The sequence below is a fragment of the Camarhynchus parvulus genome, chromosome 5 (assembly GCF_901933205.1).
Source record: "Camarhynchus parvulus chromosome 5, STF_HiC, whole genome shotgun sequence".
NCBI lineage: Eukaryota > Metazoa > Chordata > Aves > Passeriformes > Thraupidae > Camarhynchus > Camarhynchus parvulus.
In genome coordinates, this window is record NC_044575.1 from 41,652,110 (window position 1) to 41,678,484 (window position 26,375).

The 26,375-nt window shown below is 39.1% G+C and overlaps 1 protein-coding gene across 1 annotated transcript; it reads right to left on the reverse strand.

The window, feature by feature from the left end:
• Positions 1-1,488: 1,488 nt before the first annotated feature.
• On the reverse strand, positions 1,489-26,375 carry GTF2A1 (general transcription factor IIA subunit 1). Its single transcript, XM_030950514.1, has 9 exons — positions 26,110-26,375; positions 18,960-19,061; positions 17,117-17,321; positions 14,776-14,840; positions 12,593-12,668; positions 11,170-11,303; positions 9,973-10,293; positions 8,972-9,061; positions 1,489-5,982 (listed from the first exon to the last, which is right to left on the reverse strand). The coding sequence occupies exons 1-9, from the start codon at positions 26,137-26,139 to the stop codon at positions 5,875-5,877; spliced, it is 1,131 nt and encodes a 376-aa protein (XP_030806374.1). The 5' UTR covers positions 26,140-26,375; the 3' UTR covers positions 1,489-5,874.

A 26,375-nucleotide genomic window follows, 5' to 3' on the forward strand; every position in this document is an offset into this window, starting at 1 on the left:
GGTACTTTTGAAAACCTTTTGGCTGAAACAACAAGCCATTTTTCTGACCTGTTTGTTTCTTATGTTGTATGCAAGCTACACCACCAATGATCTCTTTTGGAAAAACACTGGATTTTTTAGTAATAAATAGTTATTTATCCAGAATCAACTCAAACTCCCTTTCAAGTAAGGCAAATTTTATAGAAAAACCAGTATTGCATTTTTTTGAATTTCCTTAAGTACTGAGGGCTGGAGAGCAAAGAGGAGTACTGGGGGGCAGAGGAGGGGAGTCCATCCTTGAGTACTAGGGAAAAAACAAAATACCACCACTCCTCATGAGGCTTTGTTTGCTATAGGTTGACACCACTGTAGATAAAAAGTTAGTTCAAAATCATCACATTCCAAAATACACCCCCCATACAGGCAGTATAACCTACACTTATTTTCTTCCTAATTATTTTAGAGTTTCAAGATCAAAATCTAGATTTAAAAATAAATCACAAGTCATGTCTCAAGATACTGCTTTTAGATAGGAACTAAAAAGATGTCATCTGCTTGAAAGCAGTTCTGTCAGATTAGCTTGACTGATGAAGACAAAACCTTATTCATTGGCCACTTATCATCCAAGAACTCTGCATTTTACTTCTCGCATTTCCACGTACAGGACTAAGATCAAGATGTCACACAGAATCATAGAACCAACTGGGTTGGAAGGTACCTCTGGAAAGCACCCAGTCCAACCCCTCTGGCAGGCAGGTGGGTTTTGAATGCCTCCAGACAGGGAGACTCCACAACCTCTCTGGGCAGCCTGTGCCAGTGCTCTGCCACCCTCATTGTAAAGAAGTTCTTCCTCACATTGAAGTGGAATTCCTTCTTTTTGCCCATTGCTCCTTTTCCTGTTGCTGGGCATCACAGAAGAGTCTGGCACCATCCTCTTGACACCTATGCTTGAAGTATTTATAAGCAGGAATGACATCTCTCAGTCTTCTCCAGACTAAATGCACCCAGCTCTCAGTCTCTCCTAAGAAAGATACACCAATGCCTTGGCCATCTTTGTGGCCCTTTGCTGGACCTTCTCCAGTAGCTCTTTGTCCTTCTTGTACTGGGGAGCCCACAACTGGACATGGCACTGCAGATTGGCCTCACCAGGGCTGAGCAGATGGGGAGGATCACCTCCCTCAACCCACAGGCCAGTGTTCAATGCACCTCAGGATAGCACTGGCCTTAATACCAAGTTGTTCAACAAATTTGATCTCAATACCTAAGCCTTAGGTTACACAGGGAGAAACCCTTAAACAAATATGCAAGTCTGGCCTCATGATTAAGCTGTGAATTTTTTTATAACATTGTGATGGTATTAACGAGAAAGTCTGCACAGCAAACTGAACTAGTGAAATTATCTCTATGTGATAAAAACCAATGCAGAATCTTCAACATTATTATGGATTAGTTATAAGCCTCATATATGAAACAAATGCACATGCAACATAGTAAATGAAGTGGCAAACATTTTTAAATAACATCTTTAATTAAAGTTTTTGCAAAGGCAAAATATTAAACTTAAAATAGGTCTTAGTACATCAAAATACTAAGCTCTCTAATTGTATTCCAAGCATGGCCTTTGAAACATAATATCCTGTATATCACAGAGGAGCAACCTTGATCTGCAATTGTACAGAATGAATTTTACAAACATAATAAATATATTTACCCCCTTACACATAACAGTATATGTACAACAGCAGTTGACAATAGTAGCTCAGAACAGCAAAAAAGGATAGTCCCCCACTCCATAATCTATTGGTACCCTATGCACTCTTGAACATGTCTCATTGGATGACTGTACATATAGCTAACCCAAGGTAGTTTTTCCTGTTTCAAAAAGCTCCTTTTGTTCCACAACATCTAATCCACCAAATAATAGTTAAAAAACACACTGCGTGAACTGCCTGAAAAAAGTAGACGACATGGAAACCAATGTACTGGTTTTTACACATTTCCCAACCAATCACAGCAATGGGAAAACGAGACTTTAAATGCCAGACACCAATACAGAACAATATGCAAGTTTCTTTATCTTGTATAGTCACTCATCTCGAAGTCTGAGAAGAACTCCAATATCAGATGGGGGTGTATGGGTGGTGTGGGATGGCACACAGTAAATCCCACGGTGCTGTGTAAGGCAGCCCAGTATCAATCCAGTGTGCGATGCCCTAAAACCACTGTTCATTTCCTGGACATCTTATTGCATTCTATCAGGAAGCTTTTGCTTTGGGGGAAATTCTGGGGGGTTTATTGTTTTTAAAGGAGCTTTTACAAATTGAAGAGATTAAATCAATATGAACTTGAGTTAACAAGGTCTCTTAACTCCTTCACTGAAATTAAGAAATTTTACTCTGGTAGTGTTATCTGGTAACATAATTACTACTAACTGTCAAGAGGTGAAATTACTTTCACAGATTCAATGAAGTTTACTTTAACACTCCTAATTGTGCAGCAAAAAGATAAGAAAATATTTATTTTAAAAAAATCAGTTACATGACACAACATGTTTTTGCTCTCTTCTAGAAAATGTGCTTCAGAATCACATATCAATCCTGGAAATAAACTCGGACCACAACTGTCACTTTAAATAGTGTTGAGGAAATTGAATGATGTTTAAAAGCAAGTTGTGAGTACAATGCAGGAACAAGGAGTATGAAATCTCAAAGAAATCTTGTTGCTAACCAGCAACGGAGGGGGAATAAAAACATATTCTATTTAAATAGTCCAATAAAGTTCCTTATGTGACTAAATTCTCTATTATCTCCTTAAAAGAAAACTTTTCATTTTCCACTTAGATGGTTTTAAATGATTGCACACACTAAAACCTAACAGAATTAGCGCAAAAAAGTTGCTTTTCTGGTTGAAGCACTGCAGGAAATTTACTCTCTCAGGAATCATTGTCATACTGGCAAAACAGGTATTCTGCAAACTGAAAAGGCACAAGACTCAATTTTGCCCAGTTGCTCTACAAGTTTCCATCAGCCATCATGGTTATAATTCTGAAGTTATCTTCCCCATTTTTTTTCCATCATAAAAAAGGTGCTCCATTATCTGTGCAAATTTTAACATAAGCCCTCTTGAAACCATTAATTGTTTCCATAATACTGAACTATTTAAATTGGAAAAAAAAGCACTATTTCTAAGGGGGAAAAAATCACTTATGAACATGGGAATCCCTTGCCCTCTGAAAGGAATGGTTTCTTTTGAACTAATGAAATGGTCTGTTCAGTTATATAGTTAAAACCATGATTAAAAATTCAAGTATAATAATAAAATTAAGCAAACTACATTCTTACAGCAAGCTGCTACAATAAAATGAAATTAAAACATGCTTTTTGACTTAAAAAAAAGGAACACTTGATGTAGCAATAAGAGCACAGTTTGGTATGTGCATGGTTTGACTGGCTTTCCCAAAACTTCACAGATATTTGTATTTGAAGACAAAACCTATCTGAAAAGCACACCATACAATTAGCTTGCAAGAGGCTATGCAAGTTCAGAAAGCTTCTAACATCCTTCAGAACAGACTAAGCTTAATTAATTTTAAAGTTCAGCTATCCTTTAAAATAGAGAGGCTACGCAGCTTCTAGTATATGTATGTGGGTGAGAAATATCACTAAGTTGTATGAAAACAAAGTGTTGTATAAGTAAACTGGGTTCCAATAGTATAAAAAGGAATCTATAGCTAAAGGGATATTTTTTTCCTTTTATTGGTTTGGTTGTGCAGCATTATGGGAATTTTTCTGAAGTCCACTACTTAAGACTTATTGGTAACAGACATGGAAAAGGTGAGGGAAGGAAATTAGTTGGTATATTATTGATTTCCTTGCAGTTGTACATAGACGTGTCAACAGCGGTAAAAAAATAAAATATCTGCGTTGTTCAGAAGAAAGCAAACACCAATCAGTTTGAGATACCTTGAAAGTCCCCAGGTAAAAATGCAGTCTAAATGATGATTCCATTACTGAAGAATCAATTAGAAGAATCATCAATTAACTTTTCATAAAGCTTATGAATGTAGACGGCTTTCAAACAACCATATGGCTCTAGACATAGCCCACAGGCAGTTTCAGTCATTATCAATGAGAGAGCAGGTGTACAAAATAACAGCAATAAAACCTTCTTTACAATTTGTTGTGATTTTTCTACATACTACTGAGACTACAAATGCACTTGGAGGCAAATGAATCAGAGAATGAAAATTAAAGTAGTTGTTACATACTGCTGAAATACACTTATGACTTTGTTAAATAATGTTTATGATATCTCATTCTCAAGCCAAAAATAAAGTCAGAAATCATGTCTGCTTCTCATGGTCTTAGCTAATTCAGTAAAAATTATCTTTGTTGTGTCCTTTTTTCATCAACTTTTCAAGCACCCAATAAAATACAAAATTTTTTTGAAATGGTGAGCCACATGAACATTCCTTCCTCAACAGTTTCTGAAGTATAATGCCCATTCCCTCTCCTCGTTCAGAAGTAACTGCATTTCCAAAAGCATGGCCCTATGCAGGAAGAAAAGTTCTTCAACTTCTGAGATGAGAAAGGGAAGGAGGGGGGAATAACTTTGTTGCTTTTCACAAACTGAACACAAAAAAAAACCCCAAACAAACAAACAATAAAAAAGGCAAGTGAAAAAGTGACTACACAAGGTTTAGTGCATCTGACTGCTTGATTTGCTGTAACCAAGACAGTCTAAAGATACTCTAACAAAATTTGTGTTCTTAAAAGCTGTGCAGCTCTCTTCATGAAATTATATGCCATCTGGAAACTTTAGAGAGATTAATTGCTGCAGGTAATTTCTGGCTATACTTTTTAGTAAAGCAGATCTTTGATTAAAAATTGCAGCCAGGATGTTAGAATTTTTATGTGATTTTCTGTACTAAAAATTTAGTCATTCCTGTGTGTCTGTTGAATTATTTGTGGGTGTCTGGACTACAAACATAGTAAGCAGGTAAAGGAATGCATCTATTATGGCATTACCTAGATAATGGATTCAAAAGGTCTCCAAATCCTTTAAAAAATGTTTTTGTTAAAAAATCAAGGGAAACTTATTTGTTTCAATTCAGTGATGCTGAACCACCACAAAACAGTAAGAATATAATTAACAAGTTAAGCAATCTAACTTTTGTGGGGGATGAGGTGCTTCAAATTTGAAAAATGCAGCCCTAGATAAAACCTATCACATGAAATGAAAATAATTTTGAAACATAAATCATTTTACCATTTTGTAACTGCTAGGAACAACAACCTGTTTATGGGGAATGGCATTGAAAACAACAAATAGATAAAATAATTAATGAGCATATCAGAATTAAAAATATTTTCCTTATACAAGTTATTTAAAATTTAACACCTTAATTCTTACCCTTCTGTACAAAGCTTGCACGCAGTTTAAGTAAGATTCTGACCATCCTCACTACCAAAAGGAAGTGTTCAAAGCAAAGATTTGTACACACAATAAGCATTTTCAGATTAATAATCTATCAAAGGGAATAGTTCCTTCAATCAGTGGAAGAAGTATTTTAAAATCTTAAATCAAGGGCAGGGGGGACAAAGCCTTACATGCTAAATACCAGCTGTAGGTACCTGTATGTAGAATTGATAATTAAGGTATTCCTAACACACAAAACCAGCTCCCAGACAATGCTATAGCTGCTACAGTCCATGGCTTGCTCATCTGAAGTAGTGTCTTTGTTGCCACATTTTACCTTTGTTCCAATACTTTTGTTTATTTCTGATGTGCAGATACACATTTTGATTGGAGTATATATCCAAGTCTCAACCTTTCCTGCTTTTGTTTTGTTTTTTTCCTTTTACAGCGAGTTCTTTTGTTTTGTCTTTTAAAACTTCACCATTCTGCGTCCCCAATGGCTTTGGAAAATACATAATCTCTTCCATTAAGATTCATGATGCCATCTTTGAGATGAAATTTCCATTTGTTTTTACTTCTGTGAATCTAAAAACAAGGCAAAAACATTAACCTATTACTCTGCATCAGAAATAGGTAATAATGCATAAGTAAATTATAAGAGAAAGAAAAATAAAAATAACTATTAGACATAATATTGAGTGCCACATCCAGTCTTTCCTTAAACTCCTAGAGGGGCAATGACTCCACCACTTCCCCTGGGCAACCCATTCCAATGTTTAAGCAACTCTTTCTGTGGAGACATTCCTCCTGATGTCCAGTCTATACGTTTAATCTAAAACTAAAGAAAACTGAACAAAATTCAGCCTAAAGGTAGAGGAGTAAACTTTCGCAAAATTTAAAAAAACCAAACCAACAAAACCCCACCACCACATACTTAAAGCACAGAGCAGACAAATATTTGCCATCTATCAAAAACTGCATCTGAAAGACCAAAAGACCACCAGATGAGCAGATACTTAAAGAAAGCAAAGACTTTTCAGAAAGCTGAAATGCTGTCCCCAAAAGGAAAGGTTATCATAAACTTCTGCAGACAGAACAAAGATGTAGTTCTAGACCAAAGATGGTTCTAGAAGTTAAAATTTTACATAAGTCATAAAAACAGGTAACCCTGCTGCAATTTTTCCAGTTTTATCAAGCATGGGAAGTCTCACCATGTACCATTAGTGCTGTAGAAACAGCAACATGGCACCAAACAGCTATGACCATATCACTCTACTCATTATTTCTAGTACTGCTTGATCTCTTCTCACTTTAAGCTGAAAAAGTGACGGTCAGTGGCAAAAGTTAGCAAGTAAATGAACAAGGAAAGGTCTGGCTTATACACACTACTTGCCCTACTGAATGGCATTCCACAAAAATCCCTCATCAGAAGCATCTGAGATGCCATGGGGTCAGATGAATAACTGAATAAAGATGAGAAAACACAGGTAAGATCACAGTTTCTACAGCAAAATAGAGTTCATTCCAGAAAAAGGTTTGTGCTGGTTGGAGTCCACACAGTTTAAGAGCTTAGTAAGATACTCAGGATCTGAAAAATGACAAAACATCCTGATGATACAATGAGTTACTGAAGAGCTGCAGAACAATGTCACTGCCCTAACTCGCTGTGTAAGAAAACAGTGGTGGCATTCAAGGCACATGAAGACAGTAACAATGGGAAAAAAATCAATTTCAATTTACACGGACAATAAAAGTGGTGGGTTTGAACTAACAATTGCAAGTCAGGAATGAGATTCCAATGCTCTAAGACTTTCTCATGAGAATATCAGCTCTGTGTCCAGTGGGGCCAAAAACATACACAAACTATGCAGAATATTGCTACATCAGCAAATAAATTGAAGTGTTACCTGTGCTCCTCCCTAAACCTTATCTACCCTTACAAGTAAGATACAGAAAAATCAAACAGATCTGCAGAATGAAAGTAAGAGCAATCAAATATTTGAACAGCAATCCAACATTTGAATCAGGTACAAATAAAGTGCAGCTCTGATTTCAAAGACATGACTGAGGAGGTTTACGATCGTCTGCAGTATCATAAACACCACTAAGAAAGCAAAAAAGAAAAGACTCTTTAGAACTAGGAGGTATCATGAAACGAATGGGTTTAAAAATGAGGTGATCCTCCACATAATACATTTTTAAAACTTCTTCTTGCAAGGCAAAATTTTCAAGGATTCAAAAATAATCAAATTGGTTTCTAAGAAGTAGAGGGAAAAAAAATCCTCTGTTGGTCATTTGAGAAGAAGGCACTTTCCCTTCCTCAAGAGACAGTTCACAGAAGGATGTTTGTAAAAAGCTCTACATGAGCATTGCCACCTGTCTGTTCTTGTCTCATAGCTCCAGAAGCACCCACCATCAGCTGATGCACGACACTGGGCAGGAGGAACTCCTGAGATCTAAGCTGATCCTATATATTTCAGAGGCAAACTGAATAATGATTTCTTGAAAAGAGATTAAGTCCTTCCAGAGTATGCGGCACTGGAAGCTAACGACGGACACTGCTCCCTACCAAGTTCCAATTCCTAACTTTTAAGAGGGTGAGGATTTCAGAGTAGCTCCTGTTGCACAGTTTCAGCAGCTCCCAATAAGCTTTTCTACCTGCTGCTCTGAGTCCCTCACTATTCCTTACAAATTGCCTCAAAAAAGTTTTGGATTACAGTCTAGAGAAGACAGATGGCTGGGATGTAGGTCTTAAATTCTTTGTTGAATCTGATGGCAAGTCTAAGCAGAGTCTGGGCATAACTGAAGACTTGCTAACCCAGTCATTCTTTGCAGCACAGGAGCTTACAGGTTTTTTAACCCCTGCTTTAAAAAGGATTCCTATTTGTTGTAGCCCAATTAACTGAGTATAGGAGAAGAAAAAGAAAAAAAAAATCCACATCAAATAATCTGCATACTACCTCAGCCAAAAGATTCTGATATTGTCTAGACACATTTAAAAAGTTTCCAGCACAGATGAATCCAGGGAAAATCTGATCCCCTGTAATGACTAAATTCTTGCAAGACAGTTCAGCAGAATTTAAAGCAAAATAAGCATAAGCACTCCACACTGCCATTTCACATAGCACAATGCATAGCACAGAAAGAGCATTCTCCTCTGGTAACCATTCTATCATACAGAAAAGATACTTTCAGTGATCAAGGAACAGTTTTCCACAAGTCTAAATCCTGAGGACTACTTTTCCCATTTATAGCCACAATAAATGTACAAATTTAACAAAAGTTGACCTCTCCCGGTCCCAGAAGACTGCCCTTTTATTAAAGGGCATAAAAAGACACTACGAAGAAAAATCAAATGCAGCCAAAATTTTCTAAGCTTTACCTATTACCAAGTTTAGTACAAACATGGTACACAAACCTGTTTTAAAAACAATAGGTAATTCTTACATTTCCATTCACATTATAGTCTGTATAGATCTACCTGTACTTAAGAGTTACAAAGATACTACTTAAAAATTTTAATAGTAAGAACAAAGCAAGTAAAACTTTTGGATTGTTTTCTGTAGATATTTACCTTATCATACTGGCACACAACAACATTTTCTGTATCAAAGAGTTCTTGTCCTTCCTCATCACTCACATCATCTTCACTGTTCAGAGGCTCCTGAAAGAAACACATGCAAAAAGTTGTGATGGCTGGCAAGATCAGAGCTGTTACTTCAATTACTAGCATGAGGCTACAGTGTTGTCTATGAACTGCGGGACCCAAAATGCAGTATTTCCAACAGAGTGCTGATGCCTCCTACCCTCCCTCCTGAGAAAATACCCTTATGAATTTTAGTCTGGAACTTCAATGTCCAGGCCAGATGCTAAGCACTGCAGCCTTTTAACACCACAACTATTCCATTCTTGCTCCTTCATTGTAAACGTTTATGCAAAAGTATGCAGATTTTCATTTTTGTAAAGCATCTAAGTGGTAAGAACCACTGGCTGAAGTCCAAAACCAAGCCAACTCAAAGACAAAATTAGGCACATACTATTAAGAATAGTATGCCTCTTCCTGTCTCCTTATTTTATTAAATCAAGGTAAGATGTTTCCTAGAAGATGCTTTATAATCAAATTTGAGTTCTCAAGCTTGCTCCTGTGTAACAAAAAGTAATGGAATAGCCAGTGAGATACAGGCAGACCACATCTGTTGGTCCCATCACTGAACCAAATGCTGCTCTCCTTTTTGTCTGTCTTAGCATCCTGCTTTTGTACACACTTGGTCTTAAGCAGAGTTGACCATTTCTTTTTGCTCATGAAGGTTACAGGACTTCATGACTAACCTCTCCATAACATCAAAAATATTCCTATTGAAGTGTTTAAATGGTGTTGGTCACAGATAATTTTTGCTGTGTCCCCCACACCCTCCCCAGCTGCACTGCTTTGCTAATACACACAATTTCCACAACTCAATAAGGGTAGAAGTTATATTCTCAAAATTACTGAAGTAATTGTACTATTTGACATAGACAGTTTTCTTTAAAATACCAACAAAAAAAACTGAAGCACAACCATAATATTAAATTTACCTCTTCAACTTGGCCATCTTCACCCCCATCTTTTTCTTTCTCTTCCTCTTCATCATCATCGTACTCTTCTTCCTCATCATCCTCTTCTTCAGATGATGTGTCCCCTGTTCCATCAACTTGGAGAACAAGTGGTGCTTGTGGTTGTGCCTGTTGCTGCTGTGGCTGCTGCTGACCAGCTGCAGGAATCTGTGCTTGAGCTGGTGTAGGGGCAGCCACTGTTGTAGGTATAACTTGAGTTTTGTTTCCTGTAAACAGGATCTGCTGAGGCTGAATAATCACTCCTGTCTGCTGGGAAAGCCCTCCAGGGAGAGGAGCCAAAACCTGATGGAATATCACTGTAAGTACTGTGGCTGCTAACGCGACAGACCCCCACACCACAGACTCAAAGGAAACAATTAAAGCATATCAATCTGACTTGAACAGAATAGTTATTAATTACAGAAGAGTTACAAATATTCTACCTATATCAGGTACATAATTTCAATTTTAATCCCATACCTTCTTGCACTACTTGTTGTTAAATTTGCTGCATTTTGCATTGCTAAATTTAAGAAAAAAATTTAAAAGTCTGTCCATTCCAAAACATGAGCACTGCCACCACACCAGAGTTCCAAACACAGCACTGGAATGTTTTAATTAGAGCAAAAGATTATTTCAAAAAAATCTTCTTTATAAAAAAAATTAAACTCTTCACAAATTGCTAGTCATTCTTAAACTGTATAACTGGGACACTATGACAACGGGACTTTGTGCTAACACAGTCTGGACACACAGCTGACCTTGTCAATGAACAACAATCTTTCTAAAACATTGTATTTACTACTGAATTAACCAAGGAGTGTCAATTTTAGGTATTTTGTTCTGTGTGTGAGGTGACTCAGACTAGGATTATGCACATAATAGAACTCAGCAGGAGATGCACAAAAGAAATTTTAAACTGCAGCCAATCAATATCTGACAAGAATAAAAGTGACATTAAAAACAACATTTCAAGATTGTTCATTATAGAAAAAAAAAAGCCCCACAAAAAATAACCAAAAAGCCCTGCTAGACTTGACACAACTTTCTCTTTTTTAAAATTATACTGTTTCTGAGTTTGTGTTCTAGTTCAACTTGTTCACAAAAATACAGTAATTTAGTAATTACTATAATGTGTTTTTTCTTCCAAGTGTACCTATTAAAAAAAATCTCCTTTACCTGCTGAATAACAGGTGCTTGTACTCCACCAGGCTGCATTTGGGGTATAACCTGCTGCTGTAGAACCACTGGCTGCTGTGGCTGAATAATATACTGAGCTCCATTTGCAGTTCTAACTACTTGGAGGATCTGGCCTGTAGTAAAATAAGTATCATATTAATCAAAAGGACAAGTTCACTTTTAAAATTATGTTAGTTTAGAAGCTCGTTTCCTGGAAGAATACCAATGGCAATTAAAAAGAGAAATACTAAAACAATTCACTTTCATCACTGAAAAGACAGGATGCAATTGCAGCTGTGCCAGAAACAAAGAATAGGGTTGTTTACCACCTGAATATGATAATTTGTTTTTCACATTTCTTATCAGAAAGGTAGAGTAAGAAGAGAGAAGAAATTAAATTAGATAATCCTGGACTTTATAAATTTCCCTCAGATGGATCTCCTGCTCTCCCTTCACAGCAAAATGCAGTGTCCTATTTACTGAAACAGTTAAATGTACCTGAAAGAAGAGACTTCCCCAGCCCTAGTCTAAGAAATTACTATAAATGTTCAAAACTGAATTATTACTACAAAAGTAACAAATGTAGGCTGCAGATTATTCTGTGCCATAACAAACATGGATGCACTTCCTTAAAACTGGGAAGATTTTGATTTTTAGAACAGCTGAACACTTAAATTTTATTTCAACTATATACCATTAAACATTATAGTGTTTAAAACAGGAGGGTTAAATCCCAGGTGATCCTGGTGAGCATAGGTGAATTACTCCAGCAAAAGCAGCAACTAGATCTAGAAAATGAGATTTCTTAGGCCTTTCCTTACTTCCTGTGCAGTGTAGAGCTATAATCAGGTTCATAAAATCAACATAACATGAAAGTACATGAAATATCAGGTATGCTGTTCATCAAAGTAATATTTAATAATATTCTAAATGCTTGGCATAACAGCATTTAGAAACTATAAATATGAAATAAAGCTAGCATTGCTAGCAAAGTTAGAAATTCCACTTTGTATGCTTAGCAGGCATGAAAAACCTTAGGACATTACTCTTCTGAAGTCACAGAAGTAGTGATCCTACTTCATAGTAGCTCAGTACCTGAGCTTGGATTATGCACCACAAAGCTCAGAAATACACAAAGGGGAAAGACAGCAACACCAATCCCTGTGCATCTAGAAGTTCTCTAAGTGGGAAAAACCTAGACAGATTCTAACCTATAACACCATTAGGGCAAGACCACAAGATTCCTAAGAAAGTCAGTGAGTAAAAAGGGCAGGAATCAAGTAAAGAGACTGCACTACCTTGTTAGGGTGGATGGCCAGATCCTGCTTTTTAGCAGTAAATAACAAGTAGAAGTAAGGCACAGAATGCTTCCCTCTTAACCCCCCTTAAAACTATAGCTTGTTCTCAATATTAAGAGAGTTACCTGAATTTGTAAGTATCTGCTGAACTGGAGTAACACCAGCGGGGAGAGCCAATGTAGCTGCAGTGGCTGCAGCACTCTGAAATACAGGAAAAGTGTTTTAACCACAAACGTAATATTGACAGTGTTTCATCTCACAACATGCTGCCTGAACATACCTAACTTCTTATTACCATTTACAGTGTTTGCACACAAGCTCCTGCAGCTATTAAAATGCAGACTTTTCAACTGTAAATTATACTACATATAAAAATTATTTTATTTTCCTTCTCTAATAGTAAGAAGACTGAAGCAAAATCACTAAATATCACACCCTAGCGCAAATTGGTTTCTTGCTTTATCTGCAAGCTCAGCAGATAAACCTCTGCCTTCTCTGCTGATCTACTAAAACAGCACAACACTGCATTGCTCACGTGGCAACTTCAGTTACACTTTTTCAAAGCAGCTAAGGCTACGGGCCTACAGGGCCTACAAATCTGAAGGTACATAAGGTACTGACTGAAGCAATGATTATGCTGGCCTGCCTTGTTTTCACAAGGCACAGTTATCAGGTTTGCACTCTTCCTCAAGTCCCACATCACACAGCTCCTCTGAGTGAACCTACACACACTGTGTACTGACTGTTCACAGAATGACTGATTTTTTCTCTCAAGACAGCTGGTTCAAGTATAAAGTGGAACTATCAATGAGTAATGATTTGAACCTGCAAGGGAACAGAATTTCAACACAATTATGGGAGCTCCAAACATAAAAATCTGTATTAAGTCCTTAATTTGCAGAGGATGATGGACTTCTCTAGAGGCCTCTCCATTTCAAGGTTCCAACTTCAGCTGCCATGGAAAAGGCTACCTCCCCCTACTATAAGGGAACCATGGCCAATTATTCTTTGTTACTGAAAGGATTTAAACTTCATTACTGGGTAGAGTACATATTTCCTGTTTAGAAGAAACAGGATCTCCCCATACTGTCTAGTCAATATAACAGTTACATCTCCCAAGATTAGAGTTCACCACACAAAACTAAAATTATGTTTTATGCATCCTCACATCCCAGACAAACACAGATGAATGAACTCTCATTACTCTCTGCCTTCCAAAATACTCAAAGTCTGTCAGATCCACTCTTTCATATCAACTCAAATGTTTCTAATAAACAGTATTTCCAAATTGATTGTAACTCTTTGCTGAACAGTAGCTCTCTGTGGTAGACAAAACATCAACATTTTGACAGCAGTAGAGTTCAAAAAGATTGGCATAGTAATTTTTTTCTACACCCTGAGATAACTGACACAGGACAAAAACACATTTAACTGCTGGATTTGTAAAGTTACAAATCCCATTGAAATGGTTGTCAAATATAAGAAAAAGGTGAATGTTTATGTGCTCTTGGCTTGTACATAAATCACTCAAGCAACAAAGTTCAGGCTCTTTTCTGTAGCAAGATGAGCAGGTAAAGGAAAAGTAAGAGAAGCTGCTCCAGCTTCAAAACCTGTTGCAAGCTTCGTGGGCTTTTACCATAGAAGTGGTAGGAATGTAGTGAATTCTGGTCATAATACACATAATGAAACTTATATTAGGGATTGTCTTCAAAGCCTTGCAAACAATTTATTTCTCTTTAAATTAAGCCAGGGCCTTTAAACCAAGATAAGATAAGCAATATTAACCTCTAGAGATACAGAGTGCAAGAAAACTGTACATGAGCAGAGTCAGTTCTATATGCTGTTACATAATGAGTGAATGGAATTAATGTGACCAGCAAAGATCTATGTGAAATGCTAAATCATCTCTCATTTAACATAAACTGAGGTTTCAGTATATTTAATGCTTTTTTCTGCATCTAGCAAATACATTATGCTTGCATCAGTTACTGGTGGTGTATTGGTATATGAGCATATCATCATGGAGATTCATACCAGCAGTATTCCAATTCCTGATTTCAAAAAAGTTTTGGTTAAATATATTTAAGCAGAGGATCAAACTAAGTCCTAGATTTGTCAGTGGAAGTCATACATCTCTGCTCCTAGACTGTAAGTGCAGCAGCAGAACTCAGGAAGGTGGCAGATGGGTTTACCAGTGTGTCCTAAATTACTTTTAAGCATCTGATGACTAATAGAAATTTGTATTTACTGTTTAATCAAAACAATTTACATAATGACAGTGTAATCCTGTATAAACTTCTTCTCTTACCATGCCTGATGCATTCATATGTGGTATCAGCTTGGAATCTGGCACAATAACCTGCTGCTGAGGTGCTAGAAACGAAAAAAAACAGAATTTAACGAAAAATACACAATCTGCCCAAATAACATCCAAGCCAGATCAACTTAGAAAGATTATCACCTAAATGTCAGCTAAGCTTCACCACAAAACCAAATACTAAGCAGTCTCTGGTCTTAGTAAGTTTTACTTTCAAGACAATATTCAACAGCAGCTCTGAGGGGTGATATGACTACTTTGCCTTTACAGCTCTTATTTCAAGGGCTTCAGTTACCTATTCTGTATCTAGGTAAAAGCAAGGTTAAAAATGTATTTCTGAAATTAGAGGTATTACTGAGATGTTGATAAAATTTACGATGCCCAATACCAGAGTTCTTCAAAAACAAAAAAACTAACTCTTAAAACAGACTTAAACAAGAATTATTCCAAGATGAAGAGTAACAGGATGCTGCAGTTAGCCTGAGCTATGCACAGTCAGCATAGTTTTAAGCTCATCATCTTCACTGTCTTCCAAATGCAGCAGAAGCAGCTGAAATGTGATAAACCACCCCTCCCACACAACAAAGCAGCTTTGGTGCACTGAAGGAAAGGCTAGCTAAACTATACCAACAACCTGCTGATCATCTGGAAGTGCATATGGTCAAGTTTATGGAACAAGCAGGTTGCCACTGCTATTATCAGTGACAGTAATCTTCAAAGTGACAGAGCAATTTGAATTAATTTGTCATTGACAAACTATTCTCTACCCAATCCTTTAAACAAATGACACTTAAGAACATTAGGAATAAGAGTTTCTAGGAAAGATTCTGGGGTAGGAAGCCTCAAAACCTGTACAAAGATCTGAGGGCATCTCCAATTTTCAGGGAAATAGAGCCAAAGATTAAGGAAATCTCATGAACCTGCGGCAGGACCACAGAAAGGACAGCAGGAATCACCATGTCAATCATCCTGATTCCTCCCTGGGACAGCACCAGCTCATGTGAAGAGCTACTATACCATCTCCACCATAGAACAGGGAAGTCAAGTAATTCAGAAAACTGCATCTCTGTCATGGAAGTGCTTTGATATGCTAATTTCATTTAGTCTCTGCGCTGTCATTTAGTTGTAAGTCGCAACACTGGGCAACAATAAATCAGGCTGAAGTGCGTCACCAGGGGCAGGATCCGGCCTACCCAGGGAGCACAGGGAACACCTCCATGTTCCAGCGCAGGCTCCGCCCAGGGGCCGCCAGAGGGCGCCGTGAGCGGCCGCCGCCGCGGGGGCCCCGAGCGCCTGCAGCCGCCGTGTTTATTGACAGGCTTTCCATCTCAAAATTAATTTTATCCCAACGCATAAAACTATTTATGTCTAGCCAAAATAAAAAGTACTATAAGAAGAAAACAAGCAACCAACACCCATGTTTCCCTCCCTGTCAGAAAAGTGCCCCAAATCAACCACAAAAAAACCAACGAAAACGACATCATGGAAAAAATGATCACATCGGTTCTATACGGTGTTGAATATATGGTGGTTGGGTTTTGGGGGGAGACAGTGAGGGATATCAAATTGTATCTATCTTTCGTGTCTATGACAACATAGGTTTTCTGATCCATGAAATCTGACATGAACACTGAAGTCGGTGACTCCCACAGGTAAGTATTTTATGTCACAAATTTAATACACTGAAAACTCAATCAAGCCTTTCATAGGTGGCAGATATGTTTACTCAGCATATATGCAGTAAAATCCAGTAGTATTTATCTCAGTTTTCAACTGAAATTATAATGGCTGAAAAAAATTTTCATTAAATTATTAATGAACATGTAAGACAGTTATTACAAGAAACAATACTGTTATGCCTAGCTAAAATATACTCTGTACATCCACACACACAATGTGCAATCTTTTAAGACCAAAAAAAATCTACATATACTCAGACTATTACACAAGTATTTTTCGTGTCCTAGCACTGAGTTATACTAATGCTTTTTTGAAATAATTTGCTCCTAATGACATTACCACCTCATGACTAAACTGTCAACTGCTTATATTGGCTTGAACTTAGAGCTGCTAATGGAATTTTGAAAGCTGTGCATTCTGAAAGCACGTTATGTTACAGATGACCAAGAGAAGAATCCAGCTTTTTCAAAATCTTCTAAAGAATATGACTTAAAGCAAATACCAAAACACATTTCCCCCAGCTTTCTTGACCCATTGAATAAAGGCCAAGTAGAAAGACAGAAAGTTAACCACCAGACAAGCATCCAGCCCTAGATTTAAAATATGCTAAGGAGCTGGACTAACTTCAGAGCATTTAGAGATGAAGTCTGACCTTGCTGAGATGCTGGAATAAGGACCTGTTGTGGCTGAGACTGCTGCTGCACAGTCTGCTGCGGCTGAGGTGTGTGATGGTGGTGGTGATGATGCTGCTGTTGCTGCTGCTGCTGTTGCTGTTGTTGCACCTGCAATAAAAGCTGCTGCTCTTCTGAATGGAAGCCATCTACAGCCTTAGACTGCATCAGCTTGTTCTCCCACAGCTAGTTTGGAAAAGGAAAAAAAAATATCTGTGTATAACTTTTACTCTACAGGATTTGTAATAATAATGACAGTACCCCAAAACTGAGTTTCACTGTTTATTTTGTGCAAAAAGCCCAAAAAACCTTCAGGCAGATACAGACAAAAGGTAACTCCACAGAGTTAAGAAAAGGAATTAAATATTACTTATCAGTCCAAGATTAAACTTTAACATTCTTTCTTCCTTCCAAGTGTGGAAGATTCACAACAACCCTAACAGAAGCATGAATTGAGATAAACTGGTAACTTTAAGTAAGACTTTAAGTTTTCCATTTTCCTATATTCCTTCTTTCTTACCTTTTTAATCACAAAAATAATTCTTTATTACAGCTTTCCTCAAGCCATTTCTTCTGGAACTCCTCAATAAAAGTTGCTTAAAGACTACTGCCTCCTACAACAGAAACTACCAGTTTACCTAAGATAATGCCTCTCTACAATTATTTATACAGTTTCTACCACAATATTAAACTCAGCTTCTCCAGCCCTACAGTTCTTTATGTCAGCTGACATGTCATCAAAGGACAGACACAGATGCAAAAAAGTAGCTCTTGTAAAAAGAGCAACAAGAGTATTCTGTAATACATCAGAGTCTAGAAGAGTACAGGCACTCAGGATTCATGATTTCAAAATCTGCTTAGGGCTCCTCTTCAATACTTTGTTTTCCTTCTTGTCTCTTTCCTCATTAATTTTTTCTGACATCACTTGCAGAATACATCTGTGACACAAATACCATAGCTCTTTTTTTATAGCTCTCACTGTATTTCCACCAAGACAGGTCATGGACTCATGGGAAAAGTCTTCACCTGTTTCAGTCTAGACAAATTCAAAATTAGTTTCCCACTCCATCCATTTTTTAATACTTCCAAAATATTGTGAATGTGGGATACCATGCTCACTGAAGAAGATGATACAAAGAGTCATCTCCTTTCCCAGTTTCCTTTCTTTTTCTGTTTTGTTTTGCCATTTTTTCCCCTTTTCCCTATGAAGGGCTTTTTTTACTCCTGACGAATTTGAAGAAAGATACAGGAGACCCACTAGAGCTCAGGTTAACATCCTCCCTTCGTTATGGGCCTTTGATTCAAACCCACTCCATGTAAAACAATTCTGAATCAGAGCTTCAGGCAAACATGATGCATACAGTGTGATTTGTTACATACCAACCCCCAAAATGACAATACCTTTGAAACTACAAACCATACATGCAAAAATCTGATCACATATCTAACAATGCAACTCTTCTTCAGACAGACAAAAACATTAAGAAAACATCAAACAGGGCAGGCATTTTATTTTTCCTGCAGAGAAACACTAAGAACCATGTGTCTTTAAAACAAACATATTTTTCCCTTTTTTAAAAATGCAATGTTTTGGGGATCAAAGTAACACTACATTCAGATGACTGCTGTCAGATTAGGGAAAATAACAGGGTGAGCAGATCTACCTATACAACAGTGCAATTCAAATGATATGGGGATACAGATATGCAGATTACAGTGTTTAATTAACTAAAAATTAGTACTTCTACTGTGAACAACAGTAGCCAGATTTGGAAACTAACTCCTGTATTGGTCTATTAAAAAAAACTTTTAAGTTCAACTTACTGTTTTGAGTTCCATGAGAACTTGTTCATCCACTCCTTCATCCAGAAAAACTTCTCTGACATCATTAATGACATCCTCAATTACAGATCTGTACAATTTAGGCTTTAAAAAAAAAAACAATAACTTGTCAGCACTGTTTTGAAAAGAATCTGTCACTTTAATATTAAGATAAGATTTCCCCCCACAAAAAACTGTATTTCAGAATACACCACATGTTTCCAAGTGACTGAAATATCCAGGAAAGTATAAATGAGGAAGAGCAGTTCAAACAAGGTGAAATGGGAAGGGACTGCTCACGATACTCTGTGACATAACTACAGCACAAGAGTTATCAAGCCATGAAGAGTATAATTTAAAACAGACAAGGAGATTGTTTTCCATTCAGTTAATTTGTTTTCTGCTTGAAAATGTAGATGCTAAACACGCAAGAATGCTGAGATGAGTGCAAAATGCATTAAAGAACATTCAAAGTTTGAAAGTATATTAAAGACAGGAAAAGAAACTTGTTAGTACTTGCACCAAGTATGGCTCAGAATGATCTTGAGCTGAAAAACACTGAGGGCTCAAAAAACTGGAAGGATTCATGTGAACATCCTGTTCTTCCTTACATACTTGTTTTGCAGAAACTCCTTAACACATGATACTAGGTTAGACAGACTTCTGTTTTCAATCACTACTTATGCTTTTACATTTTGCATTTTTCATGGGGAAATACTAAAAATATGCTGTTGTTATTATTATACTGCTTTCACACCTAAACTATGAAAAAAAGTAAATTGTCAGTTCACTTTAGGTTGCCAAAAGAGGTTCTGGAGCCTCCATTCCTGCAGACGCTCAAAAGCCATCTGGACATTATCCTGGGCTCAAGTTGGCCCTGCTCATGCAATGGGGTTGCAAGAAGACCTCTAGAGGTCCCTTCCAACATCAACCATTTTGTGAATTTTAAAATGAAAGTACAATTTAAAATAGAGAATGCAAACATTTAACATTATCAATTAACACAACATTTAATTCATAAAACCGCACGAGAACTGCGCTATGCACATGCTGTACCTTTTAAATAGTACAGCTCAGACCTTTCATTGCATGTATGAACCTCAGTGGGATTTTGGCTAGGCTTAAATGTCTGTGCCATCTAACTGCAAGGCAGCACTACAAGCTGTAAATTATGGTTGATAATCTTGCAGCCTGAAAACCACATATACTTCACTGCCCAAGGTTGCTACTTGGCCTGTGAGTACACCTATTTTAAACTGAGAAAGGAAGTAGCCACAAGTTTCTCTAAAGTGTCATTCTCCTCAGCCCCAGCACCCAGCTCCCTTAAGCAATAAATCCTCGCTGATGCCACACACATCAGATATGTTGTATATATGGAAAACAATCATCCTGTACCGGTGCAGTGGGTTTGCTACTCCAGGAATGCTGTGCCTCCAACGCACGCACAGGAAATCTGCACCAAACATAAGCAGATAGTCCAGAGGTGCAAGAACTACACAAATGTACTCAATGCACTGAAGCATTTATTTTATACACAGAAATTTTCTTCATGCATTCCAGAAGTGCTGAATTTGTTGCAGACATGCTAAAAATTGTATTTCACATGTTATGGAATTGTTATGTCTAAATTATGGAATAATGTAGGTAGACTAGTAGCCCATGATTTACTAATCCAGGGAAAATCTGAGTGGTCAATAAGCACATAAGAGAAGCTGAATATCTTTACTTTCAGATGTAATGGGGGGAAAAAGGAAAATTAAATTTAAGAAAATGCATAAAGATTACAAGGGAAATAAAAGACCGTATCTGGAACCTAGAAATAAGCAGTCTGATGGCTGCCTAGTGCATTATGCTCTTACTGTTTAAAAAAGCTCCACACTGGGGCATGCTCAAGTTATTTTTTTTACAACCCCTGCCCCAGCCCCTTCTCCCCAAAACGGAAAAGAAGTACAAAAACAAAAAAAAAATCTCAACAAAACCCAACATATCACTCCATGTTATTGATCACATTTTAGCTTTAAAACATGCTGCTGCAAATCAAGTAGCTGAAATGTTATCATTTGTCCTTTTATTACTGGTCTTTCCAAACAAAAAAAAAACCTACTAAAAGTTTCTGGCTTGAAGTAACAGAGGAAGTTTGCCATCCTTGAGAACTACATTTACAGCACTTATGTCCATGATTTAATTTCTTCAAAAAAACAAAAACATACCATAGTGCATGCTCTCTTATCCAGGTTTGAAATACTGCATTAACTGAGCTTATAAACATTGAAACAAACTTTCAAAGCCAGACTTCTCTTATTTTATATCTGTGTAATAACTCAGAAATACCAAGCACCATTAACAGGATTACTTTTCCACTTAATTCATAACATGCAAAAAGACATTCTATTTAATAACATTAAGTCCTATTATTTCTATAATGAAACAAATTGCATGAAGCTTATACAATTCAACTAGCACGGAAATACTTCTTAACCTATTCCATATATTGTTCCTTATTACATTAAAAGCATCTGTTCCTTAATGCCCAAACCACATTCTGCAAGTAAATATGCTTAACCTCAAGCATGTGAGTTACTTTATTTAAGTCAAGAGAACCACCTGTATACCTAAATTTACAATCAAAATTCCTGCAGGATGGACGGTGCATTTTCTCCTTTAATCCTTGTCTCCCTAAATTACCTATTAGGTCCACTTTTCTAATAAAACAGATTTTACACAAACAGGCCCTAGTAATTTCCACCAGTAACTACTTCCTCCTATCTCCACAGTCAGGTATTTTTGTAAGGTTTATTCACAAAGCCTTCTGAGCCTATAAAGCCCTAGAAGAATGATACCAACATTCATATACAAAAAACTGACTCCACAGCCCAACAGTCTGCTTGGGAATTTCCATTTTTCCCTAGGGAGGTAAGAGAAAAAACCCAAATTCAAGCAGTTATTGGTGTCTAGTGTCCAGCATTAGCTTAGCAAGACCTCAGAAAGGCAGGTTAAGAGCACAGATGCTCACTCTGCCATTGCGGATACAGGATCCTTCTGCACTACTTCCAACAGCCCAAGCAAGCAGGTAAGTGCCCCAAAGAGGACAGTCCTGCAGGGCTGGAGTGAGCTGAGTGACATGTGGGTTAACCAGCCCACCAGCAGTCTGTACATACACCTGTCCTTCTGCATGAGCCTCACAGTGCACTGGATCTCAAAATGGGTCAGAATTTTCACACTGGTTCTAATCACACAGTAATATACATGATACACTCATGGCTCTGTGATTTGGAGGAAGAAAAGAGAAAACAAAACATTTGCATGCTTATAATGAAACAGTGTCTGTCTGATTTTACCTGTCCACATTTACATACACTCAGAAATACCCTTTCCAGTTGAAATTCTCTTTTGTACACTCCTACTGAACATCCAGCCTAGGTGGAACATCTCCCTTACTGGGGACAGCAATGCCTTCAAGAGACATTCACAGCGGCATTCTGAAGAGTATCACAGAATGCTCTTTTCCTACCTCAAAAGAGGCATATCCAGTAAAATTACAAAACAGTCTTAAGTTCCAGACTTTAAAAGAAAGTACACTGTACTGTTTTTAACATACACGAAGTGTTAGCTTTAAGCATTATTTATATGACGCTGAAGCTGTTTATATAAGCCATCTAAGAGTCTAAAGTTGAATGACAAAGTTATTTGCATACACTGTTTACTCAAAAAATAAACATGGTAATACAATTACTGAGTAAGTCTAAAGATGGCATAGTAGGTGTGCTTTCCAGTAAGTTTCTGCTTTCAGTCAGAGAAAGCAATGAGAACAAATGGAAACTTTAAAGATTGCTATTAAAATAATTGTGCTTTCATCTGGTTTATATTAAAGTGCCTCCCTCCTAAAGAGTACACTGCTGTAAATGTCAAGCTCTTTTAAGAGCAAAATACTCAAATCACTCTTCAATAAACACTATTCCAAGCACTTACTACAGATTAAAGACAACAATTAAAATTCCTGATTTATTAGATACAACCACAAACACACAGAAGAGATCTGGAATATTACTATTTCCCCCTCCAGCAACATAAGGGAATGATTATATTTTACTTTCTCTGTGCATCTTGAAAACTCTTGAGTATGGTGACACTGCTACATGCAACTCTAAATCTAGGAGCAACCAGCAAGCTATTTTAAGAAATGCCAAATGCCTTTGGGGGCTTACACTTCCTACATTCCTTCCACTTCAAGGCTACAAAAACTGCAATCCTCTGTAATTATTATCACAACACTTGGGATTTCAGCAATTTGGGTTTCCAATAACCAAGACGTTATGGAGAGACGGACCACAGCTCTGTACATTTGACAACAGCTCATTCCTGGCCACTTCTGTGGCTCTCTCTGAAACATTGCTAATCTTTCTCCCAGCTGTGCAGTTGCCACTGTAAGCTGGCCACAGGCAGCCAGCAGAGAACACTGTAAAGGTAACTACTTCTAGTCACAATTACTTCAAAGATGTGCACAAAAAAGTAACACATATAATCTACATTGTAAGCATTAAGATTTGAGCTTTTTTAATGCTGTTCTGGACTTTTACAAATATATTACCTTTATCACCCATAAAATCTTATACTATATTTACTGTTAACATCTATTATTTGTCCTTTATTAGAGAGAACAGATTTCTAGCAATTCAGATTTGATCAGATGCTGACGTGATGCCATTGACACATCAGGCTCCTAGTCCAGCTTCCTAAAGTCACGTGGTTGCAGCATTTCACAATGTTCCTACTCATCTGTGGCAACCCTTGGCTAAGTAATATATTTCCTGCTACTGAATGAGACCCAACTTGATAAAATTGTACGATTTTACTACTTAATTGAAAATTAACCTAAAGCATACCTATCTGAAGCAGGCTCATTTTAAGCCTGGCTTTTACTATTCCAAACATTGATACCTTTCAAAAGGACTCCCAGTAGAGAATTACAGTGAAAGAAGTCTCAGTAAATTCTTGAGTCAAAAATATTTACAAATCCTCTGGATATTATTCAACATGTGTATTTTTTTTCAATTCAGTATTACCTCAGTCAAGAAAGAGAAGAAAAACCTCTAATTTAGTACACAGAAATAAAACCTTTTCTTACAATAAAAACACAAATCGGTAAGTTCATAAATAGAAGGACAACTAAGAGTCAAATCACACACATCCAATACGCATCCTCCTGAGTAACTGCCCTCTGTGTAACAGCTGACTACTTTCCTAAAGTTTTCTGATACAAAAGCTGACAAAATATCAAATCAAAGATGTTTCCTTGCAATCGCATAAACCTAACTCACAAAAGCATGTCTCCAACGTTTCAGATTAGGAAAAGAAAACTAAGACACCTTGCGTTTTCTGTTGTATATTGTGTAGTATACCAAATTCTGTAATGAAACTAACTAGCGAAAATGCCAAAACCACTGCTCTGCCTGGAATGCAATATAATATTTGTACACTTTAGGCACCAGAAACACACATAAATCATTGAGCAGCATCTGCAGCCCATGACCCATGCATAAAACTTGAATATTAACTTCACTTTTGGGGAGACAGCTGTAGTCAGACCTTGGCAATGCGCCATAAACTAAATTCCACAACTCTCCTCGATACACTGGGTAAGAACCGTTTAAACACTCCTTTCCCCACGCAGCAGAAAAGCTACTTTGAAGACTTTACAGGAGCACGGGAACGTGTGCGAGCTGTACGCCAAGGACAAAAAACCCCAAACCCTAAACAAACAAAAAATCCCACAGCAAAACCCAAAACCAACCAAGCAAAATAAATTTAAAAAAAAATTAAAAAAAAGGTAAAAAGGATAGAACAGATTCAAATGCAGGAGCAGATGAAAACTGTCTTTGTGCAATGCGTAGAAGCAAAAGAAAGCCCATTTACACGGGCTAGGAGACAGCCTCGCACCCGCAAAGCACCACCGCTCCGCAGCCCGGCGGCGACGGGCGGCGCGGAGGGAAGAGAGAGCGGTGGGCAAGGCCGGTCGGGATCCAGGGACCGGCCGCCCGTCTCCCAGCCTCCGCCGCGGACGCATGCACCTCCCAGCCCGCGCTCCGCGGCTCGCTCCCTATTTAAAGGCTGATGTGGTGTTTAAATGGAGAGGCGGTGACGTGGGGCTGGAAAGCACCTTCCCATCCTAGCAGAGTCTATATTAGAGAGCGGCAATAGCGCTATATAAACAGGGCAGCCACAGGGAGGAGGAACACAAGGAGCAGGGAGGCAGAAAGGCAGGGGGAAGCCATGATGGATCTGAGAGCCACAAACAAGGGGGCCGAGCCCGCCGCCGGGACGCCGGGTTTGTCTCCTCCAGCGCTTCGGGGCGGGGGTCGCGGCCGGGGGCGCGCCGGGGAGCGGAGCGGCGGCCGGGGGGGCTCGGTGGCAGCGCAGGTCTGTGTGACTGCTTGTTGCAAACCTCTGTGAGTACAAGTGCAGCAGCGAGCCACCCGCCAAGGTGCAGAAAGCACGAGAAGGGAACGGGGAAGAGGTTTGGGGATTTTTTTTTTTTTTTTTTTTTTTTTTTTCTTCGTTCTCTGTTTTTAAAATAAATACTGCCTCGCTCGCCAGAGTTGAAGGCTTTCACTCGGCTTAGCCGATCCGGCCGGAGTGGGATAAGTGCTTTTCAACCATCGTCTCCTTCTTACAAAGCAACATAAAATGGCTCCAGCGGAGCCCAGGCGGGCTTCCCCAACACCGCAAAACCGAAACCTGGCTCGGGCGCCCCTTCCCCTCGTCTCGGGGCGGGCGTTAGCGCCCGCGCTCCTCCAGCTCTCGCCCCTTCCCCGGGCGCCTCCCGCCGGCGGCGGCGGCGCCCCCCGCCCGACGGCCCTTCCTTCCCTTCCCCGCCGGACCCCCGGCCTCCCCGCGGGGCCGCCCCCGGGCCGCCGCCCCGCGCCCCCACCGCTCCGCTCCCGCCGCCTCTCCCCGCCGCCGGGCGCCACAAGTTGGCTGCCGCCGCGGGGGCGAGGCTGCCCCGCGCCCCCCGCCGCCCCTGCCCGCCGGGGGGCTGGGACCGCCCGAGGCGGGCGGCGGGGGAGGGAGTGCGGGGGAGGGGGCGGCGGGCCCCGCCGGCCACCTCCGCCCGCGCTGCCCCCGGGGCCCCCTCGCCCCCCGACCCGGTCCTTACCACGGGGTTTGTGTTAGTCGAGCTCGCCATGTCCCGAGCCCCCCGGGACGCCCCCCAACCGCGGGGGAGTCGCCCCTAAAACAATAAACCTGCCCGGCTGCGTCCCCCCAGCGCCCGCGCGTTCCGCCCCGGCTGACGGGCGGCCCCGCGGCCTGTGCCGGGCTCGCTCGCGGCCCCGGGGCTGCAGCCGCCGCGCTGCCGCCTCGCCCCTTTATATAGCGCGAGTCGAGCGCTGCGCGAGCGGCCGGCGAGCGGGGGACGCGGGC